At 49.7% G+C, this 27412-nt stretch overlaps 1 protein-coding gene and 2 long non-coding RNA genes across 5 annotated transcripts in view; 2 read left to right on the top strand and 1 right to left on the bottom strand.

Annotated features, from left to right (window-relative positions):
* SPG7 (SPG7 matrix AAA peptidase subunit, paraplegin) overlaps nucleotides 1-27412 on the bottom strand; it is a 231957-nt gene that overhangs the window by 43386 nt on the left and 161159 nt on the right. The window contains exons 1-2 of one of the 3 annotated variants that reach the window (XM_054049324.1): nucleotides 2779-2816; nucleotides 626-841 (exon numbers count right to left, since the gene is read on the bottom strand). In XM_054049324.1, the coding sequence (XP_053905299.1) occupies nucleotides 626-730 (105 nt within the window). In that variant the 5' untranslated portion in view covers nucleotides 731-841; nucleotides 2779-2816. Of the gene's footprint in view, nucleotides 1-625; nucleotides 842-1381; nucleotides 1400-2778; nucleotides 2817-27412 lie in introns of those variants that run through there. The other 2 variants (XM_054049322.1, XM_054049323.1) reach the window with 2 other exon arrangements.
* Nucleotides 933-8085, top strand: LOC128849001 (uncharacterized). The gene is made up of 3 exons (XR_008447144.1): nucleotides 933-1024; nucleotides 4189-4287; nucleotides 8002-8085. It is a non-coding gene; the product is annotated as an uncharacterized LOC128849001 (long non-coding RNA).
* Nucleotides 4809-7153, top strand: LOC128849000 (uncharacterized). Its single transcript, XR_008447143.1, has 2 exons — nucleotides 4809-4887; nucleotides 5209-7153. It is a non-coding gene; the product is annotated as an uncharacterized LOC128849000 (long non-coding RNA).

A 27412-nucleotide genomic window follows, 5' to 3' on the forward strand; every position in this document is an offset into this window, starting at 1 on the left:
CCTAATTTGATAAATACTGGTCTCCCCCATGAAATCTGTAAAGGCACCCAAAAGACCAGATTTCACAGTCCGTGACGCGTTTTTCATGGCCGTGAATTTGGTAGGGCCCTAGCTATAGGTAACACCAGACAGGATCTCTCTAATACTAGCAAGGCTTCTCCATCATTAAACTCTTCTGTTTTCTAGGGCTGCAGGCAGGTGATTCCTGGAAAGTGTGCACAGATGGTAGGAGCACTGGGGATTTCTCCCTTTCCGCCAGGCCCACGGCAGCGTGTTTAGGAATTACTCGGGACTCGGGAGCGGTTAGACGCTGTGCTCGGTGCTGCACATACACGCTGTGCCAGACAGCTGCTGCCTCAAGGCGCTTCCAGGGGGCAGCAGAAAGGAGGGACTCCCACCTGCGCTGCACAGGAAGTCTCGTCCCCCCCAGGAATAACAATGGCCCGGGTCGCATCAGTCGCTCTCCGGTCTCCTCCCTGTACAGGGCAGGGGAAGGGGGCCCCGGGTCTCCCAGCAGGCCCCTGCCAGAGCCAGGACCAGACCCCAGGCCGCGCAGCCCCGGCCGCCCCCAGGCCCGGCCCGCGCTCCCCCCGCTCCCCGGGCTCGGCCTGCCGCGGCCACTCACCGGGAGCACTCCGCCGCCCCGAGGCCGGCCCCAGCTCCGAGCGAGCCCCGCCAGGCCGAGCCGCCGCCAGCGGGGGGCCCTTAGCAGCAGCTGCAGCAGCGCCATGTCCCGCGGCGACCGCCCGGCTCGGAGGCCCCGAGGCGCGAGGCCGCTGCGGCCCGGGCAGCGAGGAAGGGCCTGGCCGAGACGAGCAGCGGGACTAACGGTAGCCGGGCCCTGAGAGAAACCGGAAGTGGCGGCAGAAGGCGGAGTCAGCCATCTTGAAAGCGGGCCGATTCGGCGGCGGCGGCCAGCCTTCAAGATGGCCGCCTCCCCAACGCTGGGGAACGCCACGCCCTCGTTTACCCCCACGGACCCGTCGCCCGTCTGCCTGGGCGTGAGCTGCCGCCGCCATCCTGGGTAGGGCCCCTGCAGCGCCGAGCAGCTCAGGCCTTAACCCCCCCCCCCGCCGGCCCGGGGCCCCCGCAGCGCCGAGCAGCTCAGGCCTTAACCCCCCCCCCCCCCCCCGCCGGCCCGGGGCCCCCGCAGCGCCGAGCAGCTCAGGCCTTGACACCCCCCCCCCGCCGCCGGCCCGGGGCCCCTGCAGCGCCGAGCAGCTCAGGCCTTGACACCCCCCCCCCGCCGCCGGCCCGGGGCCCCTGCAGCGCCGAGCAGCTCAGGCCTTGACACCCCCCCCCCCCCCCCGCCGCCGCCGCCGCCGCCGCCGGCCCGGAGCCCCCGCAGCGCCGAGCAGCTCAGGCCTTAACCTAGGGTTACCATTCGTCCAGATTTACCCGGACATGTCCTCCTTTTGTGTGCTAAAAATAGCGTCCGGGGGGAATTTGTAAAGCACTCACAATGTCCGGGATTTCCCCCTCCCCCGGCAGAGCGAGCGGCTGGGAGGGCTGCAGGAAAGTCCCGGGCTGGACTCCGGAGCAGCTTCCTCCTCCCACCCCCCCCCTCCCTGCATTCTGAGCCGGCCGGCAGCTCCTCCTCCTGCAGCCCGCTCCGGCAGCCCTGTGCAGGGCCAGGGTCCGGGTTTTGTGTTGTGCTGGGGAGCTCAGCCATGTGTCCGACTGGCACAGAGCCCAACACCCTGTTCTGAGCAGCAGGGTAAGGGGGGGCAGGAGAAGGGACAGGGAGGTTCTGGAGGGGGCAGTCAAGAAACGGGGGGGGGCTTTTGGGGGGAGTGGAGAAAGTTTTGGGCAGTCAGGGTACAGGTAGGGGGTAGGGTCCTGGGGGGCAGTTGGGGGGGGTCTTAGGAGGGGGCAGTCAGGGGACAAGGAGCGGGGGGTAGGGGGCTGGGAGTTCTGGGGGGGAGCTGTCAGGGGGCAGGAGTGGGGAGAGGGATCGGAGCAGTCAGGGGACAGGGAGCAGAGGGGTTTAGATGGGTTGGGAGTTCTGGGGGGGGCTGTCAGGGGGTGGGGAGTGGTTGGATGGGGCGTGGGAGTCCCAGGGGTCTGTCTGGGGGTGGGGGTGTGGATAAGGGTTGGGGCAGTCAGGGGACAAGAGGCAAGGAGGCTTAGATAGGGAGTGGAGTCCCGGGGGGCAGTTAGGGGCAGGGGTCCCAGGAGGGGGCAGTCAGGGGACAAGGAACGGGGGGAGGGTTGGGGGTTCTGGGGGGGGCGGGAAGTGGGAGGGGCAGGGGCGGGGCTAGGGCGGGGCTCCTCCCGTCCTCTTTTTTGCTTGTTGAAATATGGTAACCCTGCTTAACCCCCCCGCCGGCCCGGGGCCCCCGCAGCGCCGGGCAGCTCAGGCCTTGACACCCCCCCCCCCCCCCCGCCGGCCCGGGGCCCCCGCAGCGCCGAGCAGCTCAGGCCTTAACCCCCCCCCCCCCCCCCGCCGGCCCGGGGCCCCCGCAGCGCCGAGCAGCTCAGGCCTTGACACCCCCCCCCCGCCGCCGGCCCGGGGCCCCTGCAGCGCCGAGCAGCTCAGGCCTTGACACCCCCCCCCCCGCCGCCGGCCCGGGGCCCCTGCAGCGCCGAGCAGCTCAGGCCTTGACACCCCCCCCCCCCCGCCGCCGCCGCCGCCGCCGCCGCCGCCGGCCCGGAGCCCCCGCAGCGCCGAGCAGCTCAGGCCTTAACCTAGGGTTACCATTCGTCCAGATTTACCCGGACATGTCCTCCTTTTGTGTGCTAAAAATAGCGTCCGGGGGGAATTTGTAAAGCACTCACAATGTCCGGGATTTCCCCCTCCCCCGGCAGAGCAGAGCGAGCGGCTGGGAGGGCTGCAGGAAAGTCCCGGGCTGGACTCCGGAGCAGCTTCCTCCTCCCTCCCCCCCCCTCCCTGCATTCTGAGCCGGCCGGCAGCTCCTCCTCCTGCAGCCCGCTCCGGCAGCCCTGTGCAGGGCCAGGGTCCGGGTTTTGTGTTGTGCTGGGGAGCTCAGCCATGTGTCCGGCTGGCACAGAGCCCAACACCCTGTTCTGAGCAGCAGGGTAAGGGGGGGCAGGAGAAGGGACAGGGAGGTTCTGGAGGGGGCAGTCAAGAAACGGGGGGGGGCTTTTGGGGGGAGTGGAGAAAGTTTTGGGCAGTCAGGGTACAGGTAGGGGGTAGGGTCCTGGGGGGCAGTTGGGGGGGGTCTTAGGAGGGGGCAGTCAGGGGACAAGGAGCGGGGGGTAGGGGGCTGGGAGTTCTGGGGGGGAGCTGTCAGGGGGCAGGAGTGGGGAGAGGGATCGGAGCAGTCAGGGGACAGGGAGCAGAGGGGTTTAGATGGGTTGGGAGTTCTGGGGGGGGCTGTCAGGGGGTGGGGAGTGGTTGGATGGGGCGTGGGAGTCCCAGGGGTCTGTCTGGGGGTGGGGGTGTGGATAAGGGTTGGGGCAGTCAGGGGACAAGAGGCAAGGAGGCTTAGATAGGGAGTGGAGTCCCGGGGGGCAGTTAGGGGCAGGGGTCCCAGGAGGGGGCAGTCAGGGGACAAGGAACGGGGGGAGGGTTGGGGGTTCTGGGGGGGCGGGAAGTGGGAGGGGCAGGGGCGGGGCTAGGGCGGGGCTCCTCCCGTCCTCTTTTTTGCTTGTTGAAATATGGTAACCCTGCTTAACCCCCCCGCCGGCCCGGGGCCCCCGCAGCGCCGGGCAGCTCAGGCCTTGACACCCCCCCCCCCCCCCGCCGGCCCGGGGCCCCCGCAGCGCCGGGCAGCTCAGGCCTTGACACACACCCCCCCCGCCGGCCCGGGGCCCCCGCAGCGCCGGGCAGCTCAGGCCTTGACACCCCCCCCCCCCCCCCCGCCGGCCCGGGGCCCCCGCAGCGCTGGGCAGCTCAGGCCTTGACACCCCCCCCCCCCCCCGCCAGCCCGGGGCCCCCGCAGCGCCGGGCAGCTCAGGCCTTGACACCCCCCCCCGCCGGCCCGGGGCCCCCGCAGCGCCGAGCAGCTCAGGCCTTGACCCCCCCCCAGGCCCGGGGCCCCCCCAGCGCCAGGAAGCTCAGGCCTTAACCCCCCCCCCCCCCGCCGGCCCGGGGCCCCCCCAGCGCCGGGAAGCTCAGGCCTTGACCACCACCACCCCCCCCCCCGCAGCGCCGGGCAGCTCAGGTTCTTTCCAAGTGTCCCACCCCAGTAAAACGGATTTTCATGGATTGGTTTTGAACATAAGATCGGCCAGGCTGGGTCAGACCAAAGGTCCATCTCGCCCAGTATCCTGTCGGCTGACCGTGGCCGAAGCCAGGTGCTTCAGAAGGAATGAACAGACCAGGTAATCACGGAGTGATCCATCCCTTAGCATCCATCCCGGCTTCCATACCAGCCTAGATCTCCTGGGAGAGCTGCAGCAGCAAACCTCTCGGGACCATGCAGTTTATATGGCAAGGGAGTGCTTTTGCCATTATCGCGTAAACCAGTTCCCAGAAAGGAATAAGCTGTTCTGGCAAAAAGGCTTTATTGCTGTCTAAATGCTTCTACACTTGGGTTCTTTTGCCAGCATAGCTAGTCTGTTGACAGTGATTTTTCCTTCCTTGTCAATCAGTCAAACTCAATCTGTTGTTTTCTCTCTCCTGGATCCTTCCCTTCTGTGCTTAATTTTGCTGTTTTCCTTTAGCCTAAAAGCCAATCTCCTTCCCTTTGTTGCTAAGCACTTTGTGTAGGCTGTCTCTTCTCATGGGCTTCTCTTACCCCCATCTCTGTCTCTTTTCACTTTCTCTGCTCCACTGAAATGAATTACCTCTTTTCCAAGTCAGAGGCCATGTCTCCCCTACAACCTTTGGTCAGCACAAGTTCTGGTAGGATACAGTACAGAAGTTTGGCTATTACTTGGGTGCATGCATTCTTGGCTGCTTGCATTGGTGATGGACCATGGGTAAGTATACCTGTGTGCCGGGCTGTGCTGTTTTGTGCAATGCCTATTGGGTCTTTTTTGCAGTGTTTTGGGGGATACTAATGATTCACCCAGGGGTTGCTGAGAGCTAGGGCTTAAGTTCCCAGCATGCAACTTTCTCCATCCCATAATACCTTTCACAGCCCATAATGTTAGTGTTTTTGTTTTGTTTTGTTTTAAATCACACAATCCTGTGCAGTGCTTTTCTGCCTGCTATCCCTAAACAAAGCACGGAACCTGCATAGTTCAGCACTATTCTGATGACCATTGTAAATACAGGACACAATTCTTCTGTATTTGCAGACCTTCATAGGGGAGTGGCTTGAAGTGGCTTCCATTATATACAGGGTTTACAGTTTGGTTCAATGGCTCTCAGCACCCCCACTATACAAATTGTTCCAGACCCCCTGCAGACCTTCAGGGAGCACTGCAGCAGCTGGGACCACAATGAGGAAGATGAGGATATCTTTGAGGCGAGATTGCTGGTGCACATAGCAAAAAAAATAAATAAATCCCAGATCGCTTGTGACATTCATGGAGCAGCTGCAGATTGTGGAGCATTTCTTCTGGGCCTAAGAAACCAGCACTGACTGATGCGATCACACATAATGCAGATTTGGGACAATGAGCAGTGGCTGCAGTACTTTCGGATGCAAAAGGCCACATTCCTGGATCTGTGCCATGCTCACCCCAGCCCTCCAGTGCAGGGACAGAATGAGAGCTCATTGACAGTGGAGAAGTAGTGGTGATCGTGTTCTGGAAGCGTAAAGCACTGGATTGCGATTGGTCAGTGGGAAATCATTTTGAAGTTAGAAAATCCACAATGGGGGCCATTGTCATCCAAGTGTGTAAGGCCATTGAATGCTGTGCAGGACTGTAACTCCCAGCAATATGCAAGAAATGGTGGATGGATTTGCAAAAATGGGGTTCCCATCTGTGGTGGGGGAATAGACAGAATACACATCCCTATCTTGGTGCCAGCCACCTTGATACAGAATACATTGACAGAAAGGCCTATTTTTCTATAGTTCTGCAAGTGCTATTGTATCCCTGGAGATGCTTCACTGATATCAATGAAGGTTGGTATGGGAAGGTGCATGATGCTTACATCTTTAAGATCACAGAATTGTTCAGAAAGCTGCAGGCAGGGACATTCTTTCCTGGGTGGTTGATTAACATTGGTGATGTGGAAATGGTGACAGTGGTGCTGGAGGTCCAGCTGACCCCTTGATCCCCTGATGCATGAAGCTGTACATTGCCCACCTTGATGGCACCAAGGAAAGATTCTACTACTGGCTCAGTAGGTGCGGAATGACGGTTGAATGAGCTTTGGTAGATTGTAGGGTCACTCACTGGATTAGATCTCAGGGAGAAAAACATCCCAATGGTTATAGCTGCCTGTTGTGTACTGCATAATATATGTGAGGCAAAGGGGGGAAAGCTACCACCAGGGTGGAGGGGCAAGGTTGACCACCTTTCTGCTAAATTTGAATATCCAAACACCAAGGCTATTAGAGGAGCCCAACCTGGAGCTCTGTTTGAGGGAAGCTTTAAAAGTTCGTTTTCAGTCAGCCACAGTAGCGTTCTCTCTTGCTGTCTTGAGACTGTGTCTGTCTTGCATAATTTAAACCAGGTATTTTTTGGTTCTTGACTGCTGGTATCTATTCTGTTGTGCTTGCTGCAGATTATAAATACTGCTGGGCCTGGGGCTTTGCATGCCACTATGAATTGTGTGATGCTTGCTGTTCATGTATAAACATGGCTGGGTCCTGGGTGTTTTCCTGGTGGTATTGCTTTGCGACTGTGGTGCTTGGTGTCTGTTTGAGAATTGTTTCATTTCTTGGCTTCTTCTGTGCATTCTGATAAGGATACTTTGAGTCTCCAAAAATACAACTTTGTTGAGTGCAAAAATTCAGTGCACAAAATCAAAATGAAAACAAACACATAACTTAATGGGTTGAAACTTTTTAAATCTCCAATTGAAAAGGAAGCAAACATTTTTGTCCATTTGTGTAAACAGAAAGGTAGTTCAGTGCAGGTCGCTGTGGCTACACATACACCAATATGGTTTTCACAGGTCAGAGTCTGTGAAATTGTGGTTTCCCTTGTTATCCTGTGGCGTGGAGTAGTAGGGGTGAAAAAGATGCAGTCCATGCTGCCATATGGTATGTTGGGGGTGTAGGCAGGGCTGGATTAACTCCCCTTTGGGCCCCGTATACAAGTCTTTTTTTGCTGGGAGGAAGTTTGGTGCAGGAGGGAGCTGGGGCAGGGGATTGGGGTGCAGGTGGGGGTGTGGGGTCTAGGAGGAAGTTTGGTGCAGAAAGGGGCTGGGGCAGGGGATTGGGGTGTGGGGTCTGGGAGGGAGTTTGGGTGCAGGAGGGGGCTCTGGGCTGTGGCAGGGGATTGGGGTGCAGGAGGAGGTGTGGGGTGCAGGCTCTGGCCAGGAGCTGCTTACCACAGGTGGCTCCCAGCCGGCGGTGCAGCAGGGCTCAGACAGGCTGCCTGCATGCTGTGGCCCCACACCACTCCTGGAAGCTGCTGGCACGTCTCTGTGGCCCCTGGGGGAGGGGACATCATGTCTCCATGCACTGCCTGTGCTCGCAAGCACCGCCCTTGGAGCTCCCAATGTCTGGTTCCTGGCTAATGGGAGCTGTGAGGACGGTGCTGGGGATGGGGCAGCACACGTAGGCCCCTCCTCCTCCCCCTCCACCAGGGGCTGCAAAGACGTGCCAGCAGCCAGTCACTTCCAGGAGCGGCGTGTGGCCAGGGCAGGCAGCCAGCCTGAGCACCCCTTTTAGTGGCCCAGAGATGGCTGCCTGTGATTTATTTTTGCGGGACACCCTCTTGAGCTGGGGCCCTGGGCTGCAGCCCCTAAAGTCCCTGCCTTAATCTGGCCCTGGGTGTAGGGAGCACCGACCATGGTTCTACAAGGGATGCAAAAGCTGGTGAGCCAAGGATTTTTGGGCCTGTAGGTCAGCCAGAGTCTGCAGCATTTGGGTTTGTTGCCTGAGAAGCCCCATTATGTCCTGGTGCATTTCCTGCTCCTTGTCCTCCTGGGATTCCTAGGCCTTTTGCCTGTGCTTTGTCTTTCTCTAGGCTCTTGGTCATATTGGCCCGCCAAGCCCTTGTTCACAGGCTGCTGCAGCACTCGCCTGTAGGATCTCGCAGAGCACTATGGAGGGCATGTTCTTCCTTCTCCTCCTCCTTGGAGTCAGGCTCTGCTGATAAAAACAGACACCTGCTCCATTAGATTTACAAGAAAGATAAGCTTCCAAACTCCCTTCCCTTAAGTCCCATAAATACTTCTGAGAAATGCTTATTGGCAGTTCAGCTTTGGAGCACCTCAGTACAGCACTGCTCTCCAGCTCCAACCATGATGAGTATGGCCTGGCAAGGACTGGCTGAGAGGGATATTCTGTTGCATGAAGTTATAGAATTCTGGCCCCTATTCCATGAGTATAGGACAATGGCACTGAAAATTGGCACTATTTTCTACAGGCAGTGGTAATTTTAGCTGATTTATCTCACTTCTGAGGATCACAAGGCACAGAGAATGCAGATGATATTGGTGTCCCAAAACCACCTAGTCCTGTATGCTATTAGCCTGTTTACGGCAATGGTGCCAACTGAACTCTTCGCAGTGTGTCATGGGAAAGTGCCTTACTGCCCAGGGAGAAATAAGACTACCCTTCCTAGACATGTTCAGGAGAGGATTGCAGAGTATCTCAGTGAAAGTCAAGATCTCTCAGGAGGCTAAAAAGGGACATCCCTAGTCGCATAAACAGACTGCTCCATCTTATCCCCCAGCACCCTCCTGCCTAGCCCAACAAGGGAATGAAAAACAGATGATGACTCTACCTCTGGTTGTCCTATGTCTGCCCGAGTACAGGACACTGAATCAACGTGGATCATGGAATTGGACTGCCATAGGACTGTTCAGGAATTTGTTTTGAATGTACTTCCTAACTTTTTAGTTTCTCAAGTAAATCAGTAAAGCAATGAAAAGTCAATACTTTTGTCTTGCACACTTGGCGGTGGGCTGGGCGACATCTTTAAATGGGGGTGGGAGTGGGAGAGGAAGGAAAAGCAAATAAAACATTGGAAAGAAAATGCATGCATGCTCACGCTTACCTGAGCTCCCTTCCTCTTCATCATCAGGCTCATCTGCACTAAATTCCTGTGGAATTTCAAACAGGTCCTGGCTTGTGGCATGCTTGAAATACCTCACCATGCCCCCCCATTCACCCCCACCCCCACCTTCGCTGTTCATGGGAGCAGTCTCCTGAAGAATCCAGAGAGGTCTGCCCATCGCTGGTAGGACCTTTCCGAAGGATGGTATGCAATTCATTGTAAAAGTGTGAGGTCTGTGGGGCAGCACCAGATTTCTTGTTACCCACCCTGGCCTTGTGGTGTTCCTGGTGAAGTTCCTTTGCCTTCATGCAGGACTGCTGCTGATCCCTGTTATACTCCTTTGCCTGCATCCCCCATCCAGTCTGCTCGTAGATGTCCACGTTTCTATGGGTGGTCCGTAGCTGTGGTGGCACAGGTGATTCAATACTCCTGCCTACCCCAGTGTGGGCGTGGACTCGTGATCAGTTGGATGCAGACAACAAAAGTGAACTGCTAGGTGTGCTCACCAAGCCTGGCAACCAGGAAAGGGCATTTCAAAAATACTCAAGATTTTTAAAGGGGGGTTGGTTTTCTGTCTTTTTGACCCCTAGGCAATGGAGTTTAAAGTCACGAGCAGAGTGGTCACTATTATGGGGACTGGGGCATTGTGGGATAGCTGCTGGAGGACTGTTAGGGTCGACACAGGTCATGCAGTGTCTACACTCACGGTGTGGACCTCAGTTGGTTGATTGTGGTTCTACGCTATTTGGGATGGTGGTGTTACTGCATCACTGTAACAGGACATTGATGTTGGCCAGAGACAAATTTGAGCATAGCCATATGCACAAATAGGTCAACGTATGTGGGACATGTCAACCTACCTTTGTAATGTAGACCAGGCCTGTAGGTCTCTTCATTATACTTATTCACTCATTCTATCTGCTCTTTGACATGGTTGATCGCTCCATTTTCCTTGAAACTCGGGTCTGGCTTACGCTTAAAACGTAGGGTGACACAGCTACAGTCTTGAGTGTCATAGCTTTACTGACCTAACCCCCAGTGTAGATGCAGCTAGGTCAGTAGTTCTTAACCTATGGGGCGGGCCTCCCAAGGCAGGCGTGGGAATGTGTCATGGGAGGCGCGAGCTGTGTGTTAGAGCTCTGGGTGGCTGGGGCTTGTGCAGAAGACTGTGCACACCTGGGAAGTAGGGATAAAGGGGACAGCAAGAGCCCTACCATCCAGGTTTGCGCTCTCCTTCTTCCCCCTGCCCAATCCCTTACCTGTAGCCGGCTGGGTTCTGGCTGTCAGCCCTGGGGTGGCAACAGCAATGCAGAAGTAAGGGTGGTAATGGGGTGCTAAGTCTGCTGTGAAAAGTGATATTGCCAAATATCACTTTTCACATTGCCACCCTTACTTCTCCACCACTGTTGGTGTGGCACTGCCTTCAGAGCTGGGTGCCCCGCCAGCAGCAGCAGCTGCTCTCCGCTCTGCCTTCAGAGCTGGGTGGCAGAATATGTACTTGTGGGAGGGAGGCATGAACGACTTCAGACACAAAGGGGACTCGATCAAATAAATTTGAGAACCACTCACCTAGTCAGTGGAAGAATGCTTCTGTCAACTAGCTACCGTTGCTTGGGGAGCTGGAGTTTAAACAGTGATGGAAAAAACCCTTCCGTTATTGTAGTCTGTGTCTACACTATGAGTTACAGTAGCATATTTCTGGCACCCAAGGCATACACATGGCCCTTGTCTCCCATCCAGAATTTCTTTGTGGTTGTCCTATTTTGCTAGCTGGTCCTTCAGTATCACTTTCAGTACATCGTCTTCCTCCCCTGCTCTATGGCTATTTCATAGATTCATAGATTCTAGGACTGGAAGGGACCTCGAGAGGTCATAGAGTCCAGTCCCCTGCCCGCATGGCAGGACCAATACTTTCTAGACCATCCCTGATCGACATTTATCTAACCTACTCTTAAATATCTCCAGAGATGGAGATTCCACAACCTCCCTAGGCAATTTATTCCAGTGTTTAACCACCCTGACAGTTAGGAACTTTTTCCTAATGTCCAACCTAGACCTCCCTTGCTGCAGTTTAAACCTATTGCTTCTGGTTCTATCCTTAGAGGCTAAGGTGAACAAGTTTTCTCCCTCCTCCTTATGACACCCGTTTAAATACCTGAAAACTGCTATCATGTCCCCTCTCAGTCTTCTCTTTTCCAAACTAAACAAACCCAATTCTTTCAGCCTTCCTTCATAGGTCATGTTCTCAAGACCTTTAATCATTCTTGTTGCTCTTCTCTGGACCCTTTCCAATTTCTCCACATCTTTTTTTAAAATGCGGTGCCCAGAACTGGACACAATACTCCAGCTGAGGCCTAACCAGAGCAGAGTAGAGCGGAAGAATGACTTCTCGCGTCTTGCTCACAACACACCTGTTAATGCATCCCAGAATCATGTTTGCTTTTTTTTTTTGCAACAGCATCACACTGTTGACTCATATTTAGCTTGTGGTCCACTATAACCCCTAGATCCCTTTCTGCTGTACTCCTTCCTAGACAGTCTCTTCCCATTCTGTATGTGTGAAACTGATTTTTCCTTCCTAAGTGGAGCACTTTGCATTTGTCTTTGTTAAACTTCATCCTGTTTACCTCAGCCCATTTCTCCAATTTGTCAGGGGTCTGTGCTTGTTTCCCTTTACACTTGCTCCCTGGAGGACTTCATTCACTGCCATGGTTTCTTCTCACCTCTGTTTTGGTGAGACTCCAGATTTCTCTCTCTCCAGCCCAGAGTTCTCCTTAGTCCAAGCTCACCTGTCTCGTCTGTCTCCAACATCTTTTTAATGAAAGGTTACGGTGATATGTAAAAGTATAGTAGTAATAGTAATCTTTTCAAAGGATCTCCCTCTGCTCACTGGTGTCTGAATTAACACTCTCTTTTTGGAAGAGTGTCTTAGGACGTTAATTGTCATCTACCTCTCAGATGTGTCTCTGTGAACCTTCTACTTAGCAAGGTCTGTTAGTGTATTAATATCCTCCTTATGCCTGGAAGTCTGTTTGTATCACTGGCCTAACTGTCAAACAGCTTAATTAAACTCAATTAATCCATAGTGGGCGGACAGAGCTGCTATCACCGCAGCGGGTATATGATAGGTTGTGAGACCGAAACCCAGGGTCATGAAACAGCAGGTTCCTACTCCTCAGGCTCTCCGAGACTAGATTTGACACAGAGGTGAGGGGTTTAAACTCTGGCCTTGTCTAGATTAAGAAAATAATTCATGTTTTTAAAAATGTTAACCAAGGTGTGAGGCTCCCCCAGGGTACATCATGACCAGTTAACGTGAATTTAAAAGGTGTTAAATGGAACCTCTACTAAGTGCTAATCATGTTAGCTAACTCCATTGAAAAACAACATCTTTTAATTAATCATGGTTATTATGGTGGTGCCTAAGGACCCCCCATGATTGGGACCCCATTGTGCTAGGTACTGGACAGACAATAGCAGACCTTCCCATCTAAATAGACAAGACAGACCCAGGGTGGGGGAGGGGGAAGAACACAAACAGAGCAAGCTATGCAATAGTGGCAAATGGCATATTAGTTCCATTTTTATGGGGGGTGAGGAAGGTGGGTCTACTTTGGGGAAGGGGGAAATCAGCTAAATGGAACGAAAAGTGAAGGGGGAGGGGATATTGAAGGCAAGATTGGTGAGGGGTCTTTTCCCCAGGCCTTATCTACAGTGGAAAAGTGCAGTCATTTAACTAAACTGATTTAAAACAAAATGACAAAACACAATCGAGTTAAAGCAGTACACCCTCCTAATGCAGACTCACTTAAAACCATTTGAAAACCTTGCTTACATCAATTTATTATGTGTTGGCAAGTTAGGCCCTGGGTTACACACACAAGATGCGCTGTTTAACTAAAGTATCAGAGGGGTAGCTGTGTTAGTCTGGATCTGTAAAAAGCGACAAAGTATCCTGTGGCACTTTATAGACTAACAGAAGTATTGGAGCATAAGCTTTCATGGGTGAATACCCACTTCGTCAGACGCATGTGGTGGAAATTTACAGAGGCAGGTATAAATATGCAGGCAAGAATCAGTCTGGAAAAACAGGGTTAGTTCAGTCGGGGAGGATGAGGCCCTCTTGGGTGTAGACCGAAGACATCTACACCGAAGAGGGCCTCATCCTCGAATACTTCTGTTAGTCTATAAGTGCCACAGGACTCTGTCGCTGTTTAACTAAACTGATTTTAAAATAGATTTTAAGTAAACTAGGGCAACTTCTGTTTTTAGACATGACTGACTTCAGCTAAATGGATATAATGAAGGATTAAGCAGGTTTAAGTGCAGCTACATTAGGGGGATCTGCCAATTTCGTTAGGCCTTGTCTACACACAAGTTTGCACCAGGTTAGCTAAGGCTGTGTTTGTTAGGATTTGGCACCCAGGTTGAGAAACAACTGCTCTCCCTGGCCCCCCTGCAATCACAGTGGAGCATAATTTGGCGAATTACACAGGGTCTGACTACATTTGGAACTAGGGGTGATTCTCAGTTTGAGAAGATATTCCTGCTAGCTCTCATTGAGCTAGTATGCTAAAAATCAAACGTAGATGTGGCAGCACAAGCAGCAGGAGGGGCTAGCCGCTCTGAGCATGCACCCCTGAGAGAGGCTACGTCTGTAGTTGGGATGGATAGTGTGGGAGCAGCAGTGATCTGTATGCTATGTATAACTATGCTCTGTATGTTCAAAAGGTCTGTTACACTTCCCCCTCCCCCTTTTGTCTCCTCTCCCTCTTTGAATACCTGTGAAGTGGCTTTCCCCCTCCCTCCTGGAATGCTTGTGGGATGAATGGGCTGGTTGAACAGCTGGAAGATCAGAAGAGCTCCCAGGTAGACAAGGTGTCTGGGACTCTAATTAGGCAGCGCTCACACACCCAATGCATGGACGCTGCCCGAGGTGGAGTGTGACCAACCAGACGCGGCCAAGTCATCTCTAGTCACAGGCCATGAGGAGCAGGCCCTTAAAAGGAGAAGGGGCCATGTGCTCAGCAGTGCACTCACAAGCTTGTACCTCCTGTGAAGGCCCTTCGCCTGGACTGCCTGGCCAGTGGTTCGCCGCATTGCATTGGGGAAGACTTACCTTCATTGTACCGTCCATTGCTGTGCTGTGGGACACTTACCTTGAAGGATCCTGACATCTCCAGTACCGTGCCTGTCCTGGGAGTGTGAGTATGCGAGTGTGACCCCCCCCGTCTCCCTTTCTTTTGAGCTTAGCTATCAGTATAATAAACGTGCTGCTTTCTGCCAAACTCTGGTGGGTCATTAGTTCTCCCTAAGCTTACTAGCTGGCCCAATTTTGGGTAACAGCTCACCCCACTGCCGTGTTAAGCTATGTTTAACATGCCAGCTGAATAAGAGCTGGCATGAGTGTGTGAATTGCACCTCCAGCTTGAAGCACCAACACACCCACAGAATGGGCCAAACTCAGCCTCTCCCATACCAAAAGATTTTAGCCCTGATGCAATAGTCTACGTGTCCAGAGAGGCTTGAAACAATCTTCTCTGCTTCAGGAACTATTTATTTACCAACATAATGTGTAGTTGAGTTGTGATGCTTGAACTCCTGCTCCCCTGCCTAAGTCAAACTCTCTCTCAAAGAAATATCATCAATCATCAGCTGGGAGAGGAACTAGAAGAAGCCAGTACAAAGAAACAAGATACTCCCTTTTGCCGTGCCTAGCACAAAGTAGGGTACAATTAGAGGGAGATGCAAGAAACCTTGGCTAATATGTCCCAGATGAATATCCAAGATATATTATTAGCCTGATAAGATGTATTCAGGAGCCAAAATGTCTTAATTACAACTCTAGAATTCAATAGATCTGATGATGTATTGTTTAGATTACAAATTTGCAAGTACTTTCGTCCCTCTGTGTATGAAATGTAACCTTGGAAAAGGTGACTTCATTCCCTGCCCTTGGATTGGTAAGACTTTCCTTTGGGAGTGTATCCAATACTCTGAGAAGATGGATATAACCTGATCCAGACTTGGCCAAGCTGGGATATGCTCCAGCTATGACGACATTGAATAATATCGCAATTAAAAAAAAAAGTGTATTTACTACTGGTGAAAGGTGCTGGACTGGAGCCTGAAACCCCCAATTTATCTACTGAACAGAAACACCCCTGGCCCATGTGCCTCATCCCAGATACAGAGAGACCACCTTTAAGAGTGGGAGATGGGAGAAAGGTCTGTTTCCTTGGCCTCCCTTTTCAACCTGATGAGAAAAAGGACAACTAGTATACCCCACGATGGTGCTATTGTCCCCTGTCAACCCGAGCAGTTAGTCAAAGTTTGGGACCCTGTGATTTTCCAGTTCACCATAGAAGTTTGTTATAATCAGGTGTTTAGTCCTGTGTAGGAACAAAGAAGGAATCAAATAGCAGGAAAAGCTGTGACAGATCCATGGTACAATCCAGACTAATGAGTAGCTGTATCACCCCTGCCCTCTAATCTAGGGGGCCATTTACAATGCTTTGGTGCTGTAGCCTCCAGTCTAGACTGCACACAAACAGCCTCCAGCATGTAAGTCAATCCTGTGTGTGTGTGCTCCAGCCAGCCACACCTTGGCTCTCACCAGCCTTGGTTATCCTTCAAGGTGACCCCAAAGCATTCCCAGGCTTAGATTTCCCCTCACAAATGTCTTGTATTGCCCAGCCCTCTCCTGTACAATACAAACTCATGTAGCGTCTGTATTTGTTTAAAAGAAATAGGTACACATCTTATTACCATAAATGGAGTTTCACAAACACTTCAATTTAAATACACTGAAATCGGTAAAACAATAAAACAAGTTTATTAACTACCAAGAGATAGATTTTAGGTGAGTAAGAGTAATTATGCATAAAGTCAGAAATGGTTACAAGAACAATAAAGATAAAATGCAACTCGTGTCTAACAAACTGTTAAATTCAGAGCAGTTCTTTCACCACATGTTCTCAGCAATCTTACTGACCAAACTTCTTAGCTCCAGACCCCTTCTCCCGTTCAATGGCTTTTTCCTTTGTCCCTCCTGGTGCAGTGAATCAATGGGCAGAGAGAGAGGGAGATGGGGTGCCTGGGGGTGTTTGTCCCTCCTTTTTATCGTGTCGGTCCCCTCCTGGGAAAAGTTTCCAGATGAGATTCAAGAGACAGACCACAGGAAGGAATGTTCCCTGCTACATTTTCTTCACCTGTTGGAGCTTCTTTTGTTTCCCTTCCTGCTTGATGACTGTTTGCTGCTTAAATGCAAATTAAGGAGCGCACACATTCCTTTGTTTGAGACCAACCTGTTTATCAACCTCAGTTTGGAACATGTGTTAAGATCACCATATAGTGGAATCTTATAACTTCACATATGTTGTTGCTACACATTTTATCTGGACAGTATTGACTAGCAAATTATGAGTTTTCAAATGATGTCTCATAAAGGCACACTTTGTACAAAAGTTCTTGCAATAGTGTGTAGGGTATGGAAACAGGTACATTGTGTCGTAACAGCTTCTCTTGTTCACAGTACCACAAGCACTATGTTAGCCTACACCTCTGACCCAAACACCTCTCCCCAGGTTTCTTCCAGGAGCAGCCTCTCTGCGTTCAGCTAATGTGAATTAGGCATTGAAGTTCAATAGTTGTTAACATAAGGCGTTATAAATTAAAAGCAAAAATCTCTTCTGCTCTCAGATGCTCAACTTTCACTCTCAGCCCTTTCGATGTTCTACTTTTACTAGTCCTCTGATCCTCATGGGCCTTTTCTTTATTAGCAAACTTAATAGTCGTCATGATTCACACCCAGTGCAGATTATATGATACAATGGTAAAAACAATTAAGCTTGCTGGGAGGGGCGGGAGAACTGCGGGGAGAGGAGTTTGGGGCTACAGAGAGTGGAGGGGATTAATGGGAATGGGGGGAGGGAAAGGGAGAGAGGCTGGAGGGCTCAGGTCGGGGATGTCAGTTATTGGGAGGGAGCGACACAGAAGGGTAACATGAGGTTAGGTCAGGGTCACCTGTCAAACCTACATTCTCTCCTCCTATGTGGAAATTGGGATTTGGGGCCCCCTGTCCTTTTGGGGGTGTCTGAGCTTTTTTCCCTACCCCTTTCGTGTGGCATCTGGGCTCTTGGAGGCCTGCTCCAAGGGTGGTTTAGCACCTCTCTTCATTCTCCACAGGTTGAAGTTGGGATCTGAGCCTCTCTCCCTGCCCCCATGTAAGCCAGTATTCTGGGAAACCCACATTCTCTAGATGAGGAGTTAAGAACAGGCATGCTTGATGCATACAACAGCCTCAAGCACTGGGGATGGGAACACCCAATGAGGTGAATGGACTATTTCACACATCTCAGAGCTATTGTTTAATCTCTGTGGGGTGTTCTCATTCAACTGAGACTATCACCTTGAGATGAATAGGGTCACTTAAAACCTCTCAAAGTCACTGGTGTTCCCAGGATTATCCTGTGCTGGGGATTTGGCTACAGCAAAGCAGTTGATGATAATTCATTTCATATTATAATGGAGAGCCAGTTCTGCTACAGTTAAGATTGCAAAGACTTTTCTGTCTAAAGCAGAGGTTCTCAGGACAAAATTTTTGGTGTCCTCAGCGTACAGCCACCAACTCTTGCTGGTGGTCACCGTAGCATTGCACTCCATCTGTTTATGGAAATATGCTTATGAGTGTAAATATAATGTAACTGGAATATGCTTTATGCAAAAGGTCTCTTGTAAGGTATCATTACAAAGCTTATAATCTGAGTGTGTTCATCCTATTTGTATGAATGTATCATTCTTGTATCTGAAGCATTACTCTGAACTGCTATTCTAACTATGCAGTGTGGGCCATTAATGGTGGCTTGGAATCTTGATGGCTCCCATTAACCAAGACAATTGGTTGTAAATAGCTCTGTTTATTTATAAGCCTTCCTGTGAGTCAGACTGGAAAGAATGGAGAGTAGGGGTCTCACAGGACATGTGATCAGGTCACCTGGTACTGGAATCCATCTTAAACCTAGTGCTTTTCCATTTAGAAGGAGGGGAGGGGACCCAGAGAGACAAAAGATTCCCACCTTGTGCCAAAGATATAAAGAGGGATGGAACAGAAGAAAGGGGGCGGCAGTCATGAGAAATCCCCTAATTACCACCTGAGCTGGAACAAGGACTGTACCAGGGGAAAGGATTGGGCCCAGTCTAGGAAGAAGTCTAGTCTGTGAAAGAAGCTTATTGGAACATCTCTCAGGGTGAGATTTACCTGTATTCAGTTTCTTAAATGTATTAGGCTTAGACTTGCATGTTTTGTTTTATTTTGCTTGGTAACTTACTTTGTTCTGTGTTGCAGAGTAACAGCCGTGTTAGTCTGTATCCGCAAAAAGAAGAACAGGAGTACTTGTGGCACCTTAGAGACTAACAAATTTATTAGAGCATAAGCTTTCGTGGACTACAGCCCACTTCTTCGGATGCATATGAAGTGGGCTGTAGTCCACGAAAGCTTATGCTCTAATAAATTTGTTAGTCTCTAAGGTGCCACAAGTACTCCTGTTCTTCTTTTTGTTCTGTGTGTTATTACTTGAAAACACTTAAATCCTAATTTTATACTTAATAAAATCACTTGTTTATTAATTAACCCAGAGTAAGTGATTAATACCTAGGGGAGCAAACAGCTGTGCATATCTCTATCAGTTTTATAGACTGACAATTTATGAGTTTACCCTGTATAAGCTTTATACAGAGTAAAACTGATTTATTTGTGGTTTGGATCCCATTGAGAGCTGTGTCTGGGTGCTGGAGACGGGAGCACTTCTTAAGCTCTTTTCGGTTAAGTCTGCAGCTTTGGGAGTGTGGTTCAGACCCCAGGTCTGTGTTGCAGCAGGCTTGCATGTCTGGCTCAACAAGGCAGGGTTCTGAAGGCCCAAACTCTCAGAGAATACAGGCTCAGAGGTAGTCTCAGCACATCAGGTAACAGTCCCAACGGCGTCTCTGTGACCGAACCCCATCACAGTCACTCACACTTTTTCCTAAAATACTAATTAGCTTTATGCATGTTTATTCAGATTGTCTGAAAATTTGCTGCAAGAGGTTCTTGAGATACAGGGAGGGTTGCCAACTTTCTAATAGCAGAAAACTGAACCACCTTGCCTTGCCCACGCCCCCACCCATGTGCCACTGCTTCTCCAAGGTCCTGCCTCTACTCCCTACCCCCTCCGTTCACCCTCCCCAATCCTCGCTCACATGCTCATTTTCACTGGGCTGGGGCCCAGGGTGGGGGTGAGGGCTCTGGGCTGGGGCCATGGATGAAGGGTTTGGGGTGCAGGATGGGGCTGGAGGCTAGGGGTTTGGAGTGTGGGAGGGAGCTCCAGGCTGAGGTATGGGTGCTGGGCCGGAGGTGCAGGCTCTGGGGCCAGAAATGAGAGGTTCTGGGTACAGCAGGGGGCTCTGGGCTGGGGCAGGGGTGCGGGCTCCAGGTGGTGCTTACCTCACACATTTCCGGAAAGCAGCATCATGTCCTCTGGCTCCTAGGCGGTGGCACAGCCAGGGGACTCTGCACAGTGCCCCTGTCCACGGGTGCCACCCCTGCAGCTCCCATTGGCCCTGGTTCCTGGCCAATGGGAGTTGTGGAGCCAGTGCTTGGGACAGCACATGTGGGCGGGGGCAGCACATGGTACCTCCCTGGCCGCTCCTTTGCCTAGGAGCTGAACATGCCAGCTGCTTCCCAGGAGCCACTCAGAGCCAGGTAGAGAGCCTGCCAGCCCTGCTGTGCTACCAGCTGGACTTTTAATGGCCTGTCAGCAGTGCTGACTAGAGCTGCCAGGGTCCCTTTTCAATCAGGTGTTCCAGTCGAAAACCGGACACCTGGCAACCCTAGATACAGCCCCCTGGGGAAAAACAAACAAAGAGCTTTTCTTAAAGTTAACAGATTCTAGCATATTTATTTATGGCTGGCTTCCAAAATGCTGATGGCTTAATGGGACCAGAAGGGGAGGGTGAGATGGAAATGGTGGCAGAGTTATATTTTGCAGGGGGAGGAATAGTGTAAGTGACAGGGGAGAGAGAGACACACACAAGTCTTCTCTCCCATGTTTAAAGTCACTGTATCCACCATGTAATAAACTGTCAAGTTTTTGGGACAGACCATGGATGAAATTTCCGTCACTGGCCAGTTAGCAATTACTCTTCCCCCCTCCCCCCCCCCCAAAGCTTCAGAGCACAACCATTATCCTCATTCCACTATAACAAAATGAACAGAGAGGGAGCACGTAGGAATCCTGATAGTGGCCTGCAACAGGCACACTCCATCCTCATCCTCTGAGGACTCAGAGACCTCTCAGACCCTGTCCACTAACGTGGAACTTTGTATGAATTTATTTACATTGCCCTCACCATCAATCTCATGCAGCAACGTATTGACAGTGTTTCTTACCCCTCCCCACAGGAGCCAGGGAAGAACAGTGCTCTCAGCACATACTGTGCTCACCTAGCCCAGATCCTCCCCTTTGCATCTTTCCTGTTTCTTTCTTTATACCCCTTAGCTGATGCTCATTGGTTCATCAGCCTGATCAGCTAATTAGCCTCATATCCCTATTCAGCCTTCTCCAGGGAAACTGATTGATGCCTAATGATCAGATTGCTGGCTCCCACCCCCAATCCTCAGTCATGCTACCTTAATGACCACCAGTTCCTACCAAGAACCTCTCTCTGTTTCAAAAATCTGGCAATTCACTGACAAAATAAATTGATGCAGAGTTAAGGTTGCCAGGTGGGATCCCAGACAACACCACCCAGCAAATATCAAACTTCTGAAAACCAGGCAACCAAGAGTTAAGATACACGCCCTGCAACCTTTACTTTGCCCTCTCTGAGTGATGCCCCACTATGCCCAGAGTGCATGTGCACACTGCCTTTGAACTGTACTGAGCAGGAGCTACCAACATTTGCCCAACCTGCAAACACTTTGCCTACTCCACAGAAATTTTACAACTCCTTCACTATTACATGCACAATGCCATTTAACATTACACTCTACTTTTGCTACCATTCATAACCCCTCCCCCCCAGACCACCCACATCTCCCACCTAACTGTGCCCTGCTACTGACACCACCCCCACAACGCAATGCTGGAATCTCTCAAGGTACACATGCACTTCTTTCCTTCAATCACACATGGGGAGGGGGTCAGGGAGAGGGACTACCCCCCACCCACCTTGTGTTACAATCACAGGTCTGCCAAGATGCTCCAGCTAATCCCTGCACCATTCAATATAGCTACACCTAGCACAGTCAATGCAGCTGGGGTGCGTGAAAAGAATTCACAGTGATTATTGCCAGCTTCAGGGGGCCAGAGTTAAGGTTGCATGGGCATTTACTTTAACTCATTTCCTGATTTTCAGAAGTTTTGAGTGTTGCTGAAATTGACATTCTGGAAGGGCACAAGACACCACCAGGCAAATTTAACACTGCGTTAATGAAGTTATTTGTCAGAATGTATTTATTATTTAACAGAAATATATTGTGACAGGGTGCGGGGGTTTTATTTGGTCTTTGGCAAATGGGATTTACTCCTGTTCAGGTCTGCACCCACCCTTGCACTGGTGTTCAGAGGAAGATAGAGAGCTGGAGACTGGAGAATCTCAGCAGGAGTGTTTGGGCGAAAGTAAGGGGAGAGTGCCTTGGAGGTAGAACTCCATACCCATTCACTACAGGACTGAGGAGATTGCTCACGTTAGGGGTTTTCTGGAAATTTGGTTAAAAAAAATATTAGAGTATCCTCAAGAATTAAACCCTTAAGAAAGAACACAGGCATCTTGAAAGATTTCTTGCTAATTTCCATTGTGATCACTCTACTGGCTTAAAAATTTAGACTTAACATCTGTGTATATAACAAAAACTCAGTATTGCCTGCCTCAGGCATTTAGAATTCATAACTGAAGCCACCCAGATGCATGACATTTAAAAAAAATTTTTTTTTTAAATTTGTCTTCTGTTTTTTTGAGCTTTAGAGTGTACTTGAGCCACATTTTCCAGCTATAAACTGCTTTTCTTTTTAAAATTAAAACAGATTCTCACATAGTCCCATGGCTCCAGGAGCTGGGGCTTTAAAACTCCAGCTATTGTGAGAGTGGGCATCTGTAAAGACTAACGTTCTAGCATCTTTTCTCTTTAAAGGGTGCCTGTGAAAGGAAGAGTGAATTTGTGCCCTTTTTTGCTTCCCTGTGTTGTACAAAGTAGGCCTAAATATATATTTTTATCCAAATATTTTTCCTTGCTTCCCCCGCATATTAGGGTTGTCAAGGTTTGTCTTCCATTTTTAGTGGAGGGATTCAAATATGCATTGTGTTCTTTCTCAAGCCTTAATTGAAGGGTAAGGGAGCTGAACCCTTAAAGAATTTTTTTCCCCTAAATGTTTCAGCTAACGTGGAAGGAACAAAAGCAAGCAAACAGCCAGAACAGTCATTTCTCTCAGTAGATCACATTTTATTTATTGTGAAGTCATAATCCTCGCAGTTCCCTAGTCATCCACAGAGTCTAAAGGAGACTACACCAAAAGTTCTAATGGAAAAAACCCACACATTACAAATATAGATTTTTTTATATATCAAACCCCCCTCTGGAAAAACACAAAAGAAACTCGATTTTGCTTTCTTTTACAGGTCACCTTTAATCCTTTTCCAGTAGATGGACAGTTCATGCTTTCATATGTGGCGTTCAAATAAAAAGGTCGGGGCCACCCAGAAGGAGGTTTTCACTTCCAACATAATGCAGGACCTCTGACGTGAAAGACATTAACGTCTTTCAGGGAAACTGTCCCAGCAAAATCTATTTAGAATATGAAGGGGGAAAAAGGACATTTCTCCTCTTGCTCACTACTGAACATTAGGGTATGATACACTAGAAAGGCTACAGCAGCACAGCTGTGCTGCTGGAGTGTTGACACTTATTACAGCGATGATTGGAAGGGGTTCTTCTGTAGCTGTAGTAAATTCACTTCCCTGAGGGGCAGTAGCTAGGTTAACGGAAGAATTCTTCTGTCAAGCGAGCAGTGTCCATATCGAGACTTTGGACAGCTTAATTACATTGCACAGGACGTGACATTTTTCACAGTCCTGAGCGATGTAGTTAAGCTGATCTAGCTTTGCAGCGTAGACCAGCCCTAAGGCAGCAGAGGAAGGCATCTAACTTGGACACAGCGTTTCACAGTGGAATGTGTAGAAGAGAAGCTAGTGGGGGGAGGACAAGTTAGTCTGTTTCTTTTGACCGTTTCATTAGATCTTACGGAGAAGGGAGAGAAGTAAGGCTTTGTCCTTTTATCTCATGTAAGACAGGACAGTCTTAAGAAGCCAAGCAGTACTAGGCCTGTGCTTAAAGATTAGGTCAACCTAGCTACATCGCTCAGGGATGTGAGAAACGTTGCCCCCGAGTACTGTAGTTAGGTCAACTTTACTCCCAGTGTAGATGCAGCTAGGTCAATGGAAGAATTAACAATTCTTAACAATGCAGTCAGACACCCAGGCTCTAACCTATCCCTACAGAGCCTGATAAAGGCATCTGATATTTCAGAGCCAGAGCAACCCCAATTTGTGCTCTGGCTCTGAAAAAAAACTAAGGGTTTTAACACCTGGAAACAGCCAATATTTAGGAATGCCTGCCCCTAGCCACACTCATCTCAACGGTGTGCTGGGAGTTTCTGGGGGCAAGGTTACCCGGATTCCATACCTGTTGGAGCGCTTATGTCAGGAATAAGCTCTATGGGGCCTTACAGCTGCTTTGCCTTTGTCATCATAAAGGGGCTGCAATGAATGCATCCCATGGCACGGTAGGTGTGGAAGCGAAACCTCTCTGTCAGAAACAAATGAGCCCCATACACAATACAAAAGAGTTTTGTTGAGCTCTTCCTGTCTTGCTGACCATTGCTGGCTGGCTGTTTCTTTGTACTTCCCACAGGTTGTCTTGTCTGATTCTGTGATTGTGAGCTCTTTGAGGCTAGGGCTGTCTTTTTGCTCTGTTTGTACAGCACCCAGCACAATGGGACACTAGTCCATAACTGGACTCAGTGCTGCTACAGCCATGCACATAGATTCATAGATTCATAGATTATAGGACTGGAAGGGACCTCGAGAGGTCATAGAGTCCAGTCCCCTGCCCGCATGGCAGGACCAAATACTGTCTAGACCATCCCTGATAGACATTTATCTAACCTACTCTTAAATATCTCCAGAGACGGAGATTCCACAACCTCCCTAGGCAATTTGTTCCAGTGTTTAACCACCCTGACAGTTAGGAACTTTTTCCTAATGTCCAACCTAGACCTCCCTTGCTGCAGTTTAAACCCATTGTTTCTGGTTCTATCCTTAGAGGCTAAGGTGAACAAGTTCTCTCCCTCCTCCTTATGACACCCTATTAGATACCTGAAAACTGCTATCATGTCCCCTCTCAGTCTTCTCTTTTCCAAACTAAACAAACCCAGTTCTTTCAGCCTTCCTTCATAGGTCATGTTCTCAAGACCTTTAATCATTCTTGTTGCTCTTCTTTGGACCCTTTCCAATTTCTCCACATCTTTTTTAAAATGCGGCGCCCAGAACTGGACACAATACTCCAGCTGAGGCCTAACCAGAGCAGAGTAGAGCGGAAGAAGGACTTCTCGTGTCTTGCTCACAACACACCTGTTAATGCATCCCAGAATCATGTTTGCTTTTTTTGCAACAGCATCACACTGTTGACTCATATTTAGCTTGTGGTCCACTATAACCCCTAGATCCCTTTCTGCCGTACTCCTTCCTAGACAGTCTTTTCCCATTCTGTATGTGTGAAATTGATTTTTCCTTCCTAAGTGGAGCACTTTGCATTTGTCTTTGTTAAACTTCATCCTGTTTACCTCAGCCCATTTCTCCAATTTGTCCAGATCATTTTGAATTATGACCCTGTCCTCCAAAGTAGTTGCAATCCCTCCCAGTTTGGTATCATCCGCAAACTTAATAAGCGTACTTTCTATGCCAATATCTAAGTCGTTGATGAAGATATTGAACAGAGCCGGTCCCAAAACAGACCCCTGCGGAACCCCACTCGTTACGCCTTTCCAGCAGGATTGGGAACCATTAACAACAACTCTCTGAGTACGGTTATCCAGCCAGTTATGCACCCACCTTATAGTAGCCCCATCTAATTTGTATTTGCCTAGTTTATCGATAAGAATATCATGCGAGACCGTATCAAATGCCTTACTAAAGTCTAGGTATACCACATCCACCGCTTCACCCTTATCCACAAGGCTCGTTATCCTATCAAAGAAAGCTATCAGATTGGTTTGACATGATTTGTTCTTCACAAATCCATGCTGGCTGTTCCCTATCACCTTACCACCTTCCAAGTGTTTGCAGATGATTTCCTTAATTACTTGCTCCATTATCTTCCCTGGCACAGAAGTTAAACTAACTGGTCTGTAGTTACCTGGGTTGTTTTTATTTCCCTTTTTATAGATGGGCACTATATTTGCCCTTTTCCAGTCTTCTGGAATCTCTCCTGTCTCCCATGACTTTCCAAAGATAATAGCTAGAGGCTCAGATACCTCCTCTATTAGCTCCTTGAGTATTCTAGGATGCATTTCATCAGGCCCGGGTGACTTGCAGGCATCTAACTTTTCTAAGTGATTTTTAACTTGTTCTTTTTTTATTTTATCCGCTAAACCTACCCCCTTGCCATTAGCATTCACTATGTTAGGCATTCCTTCAGACTTCTCGGTGAAGACCGAAACAAAGAAGTCATTAAGCATCTCTGCCATTTCCAAGTTTCCTGTTACTGTTTCTCCCTCTTCACTAAGCAGTGGGCCTACCCTGTCTTTGGTCTTCCTCTTGCTTCTAATGTATTGATAAAAAGTCTTCTTGTTTCCTTTTATTCCCGTAGCTAGTTTGAGCTCATTTTGTGCCTTTGCCTTTCTAATCTTGCCCCTGCATTCCTGTGTTGTTTGCCTATATTCATCCTTTGTAATCTGTCCTAGTTTCCATTTTTTATATGACTCCTTTTTATTTTTTAGATCGTGCAAGATCTCGTGGTTAAGCCAAGGTGGTCTTTTGCCACATTTTCTATCTTTCCTAACCAGCGGAATAGCTTGCTTTTGGGCCCTTAATAGCGTCCCTTTGAAAAACTGCCAACTCTCCTCAGTTGTTTTTCCCCTCAGTCTTGATTCCCATGGGACCTTACCCATCAGCTCTCTGAGCTTCCCAAAATCTGCCTTCCTGAAATCCATTGTCTCTATTTTGCTGTTCTCCCTTCTACCCTTCCTTAGAATTGCAAACTCTATGATTTCATGATCACTTTCACCCAGGCTGCCTTCTACTTTCACATTCTCAACGAGTTTCTCCCTATTTGTTAAAATCAAGTCTAGAACAGCTTCCCCCCTAGTAGCTTTTTCAACCTTCTGAAATAAAAAGTTGTCTCCAATGCAGTCCAAGAATTTGTTGGATAGTCTGTGCCCGGTTGTGTTATTTTCCCAACATATATCCGGATAGTTGAAGTCCCCCATCACCACCAAATCTTGGGCTTTGGATGATTTTGTTAGTTGCTTGAAAAAAGCCTCATCCACCTCTTCCACCTGGTTAGGTGGCCTGTAGTAGACTCCTAGCATGACATCTCCCTTGTTTTTTGCCCCTTTAAGCCTAACCCAGAGACTCTCAACACTTCCGTCTCCTATGTCCATCTCTACCTGAGTCCAAGTGTGTACATTTTTAATATATAAGGCAACACCTCCTCCCTTTTTCCCCTGTCTATCCTTCCTGAGCAAGCTGTACCCATCCACGCCAACATTCCAATCATGTGTATTATCCCACCAAGTTTCAGTGATGCCAACGTCATAGTTGTATTTATTTATTAGCACTTCCAGTTCTTCCTGCTTATTCCCCATACTTCTCGCATTTGTATATAGGCATCTAAGATACTGGTTTGATCTTTCCTCCCAGTTTTGTCCTGACTCTCCTTTCTCTCTGCCAATATAGCCCACACTCCCTCTCGTTTCCGACCCATCTCCCCGGTCTCCATGTTCCCCACTTACCTGTGGGCTTTGCTCACCTGTCCCCGTCGAACCTAGTTTAAAGCCCTCCTCACTAGGTTAGCCAGTCTGTGTCCGAATAGGGTCTTTCCTCTCCTCGAAGGAAACCACATAACCACATCCAGTGCAACTGTAGTATTTTTGCACTGGTACTGTAATGCTGGAACCACCAAAATGCACCATCAGCCCAGCAGGAGTCGGTAATCCCAAGTGCAGCATTAGGGCGGTGTCAGTCAAGCATGCAATCCCCTGCTTTTGTTGCTACCTCAAACCCTTTGTGACAAAGGCAGGAGACCAGTCCAGCACGAGAGAGAGAAAACTGCTCCATCCCCAAA

This window comes from Malaclemys terrapin, chromosome 14 (assembly GCF_027887155.1).
Source record: "Malaclemys terrapin pileata isolate rMalTer1 chromosome 14, rMalTer1.hap1, whole genome shotgun sequence".
In the NCBI taxonomy this organism is placed as follows: Eukaryota; Metazoa; Chordata; order Testudines; family Emydidae; genus Malaclemys; species Malaclemys terrapin.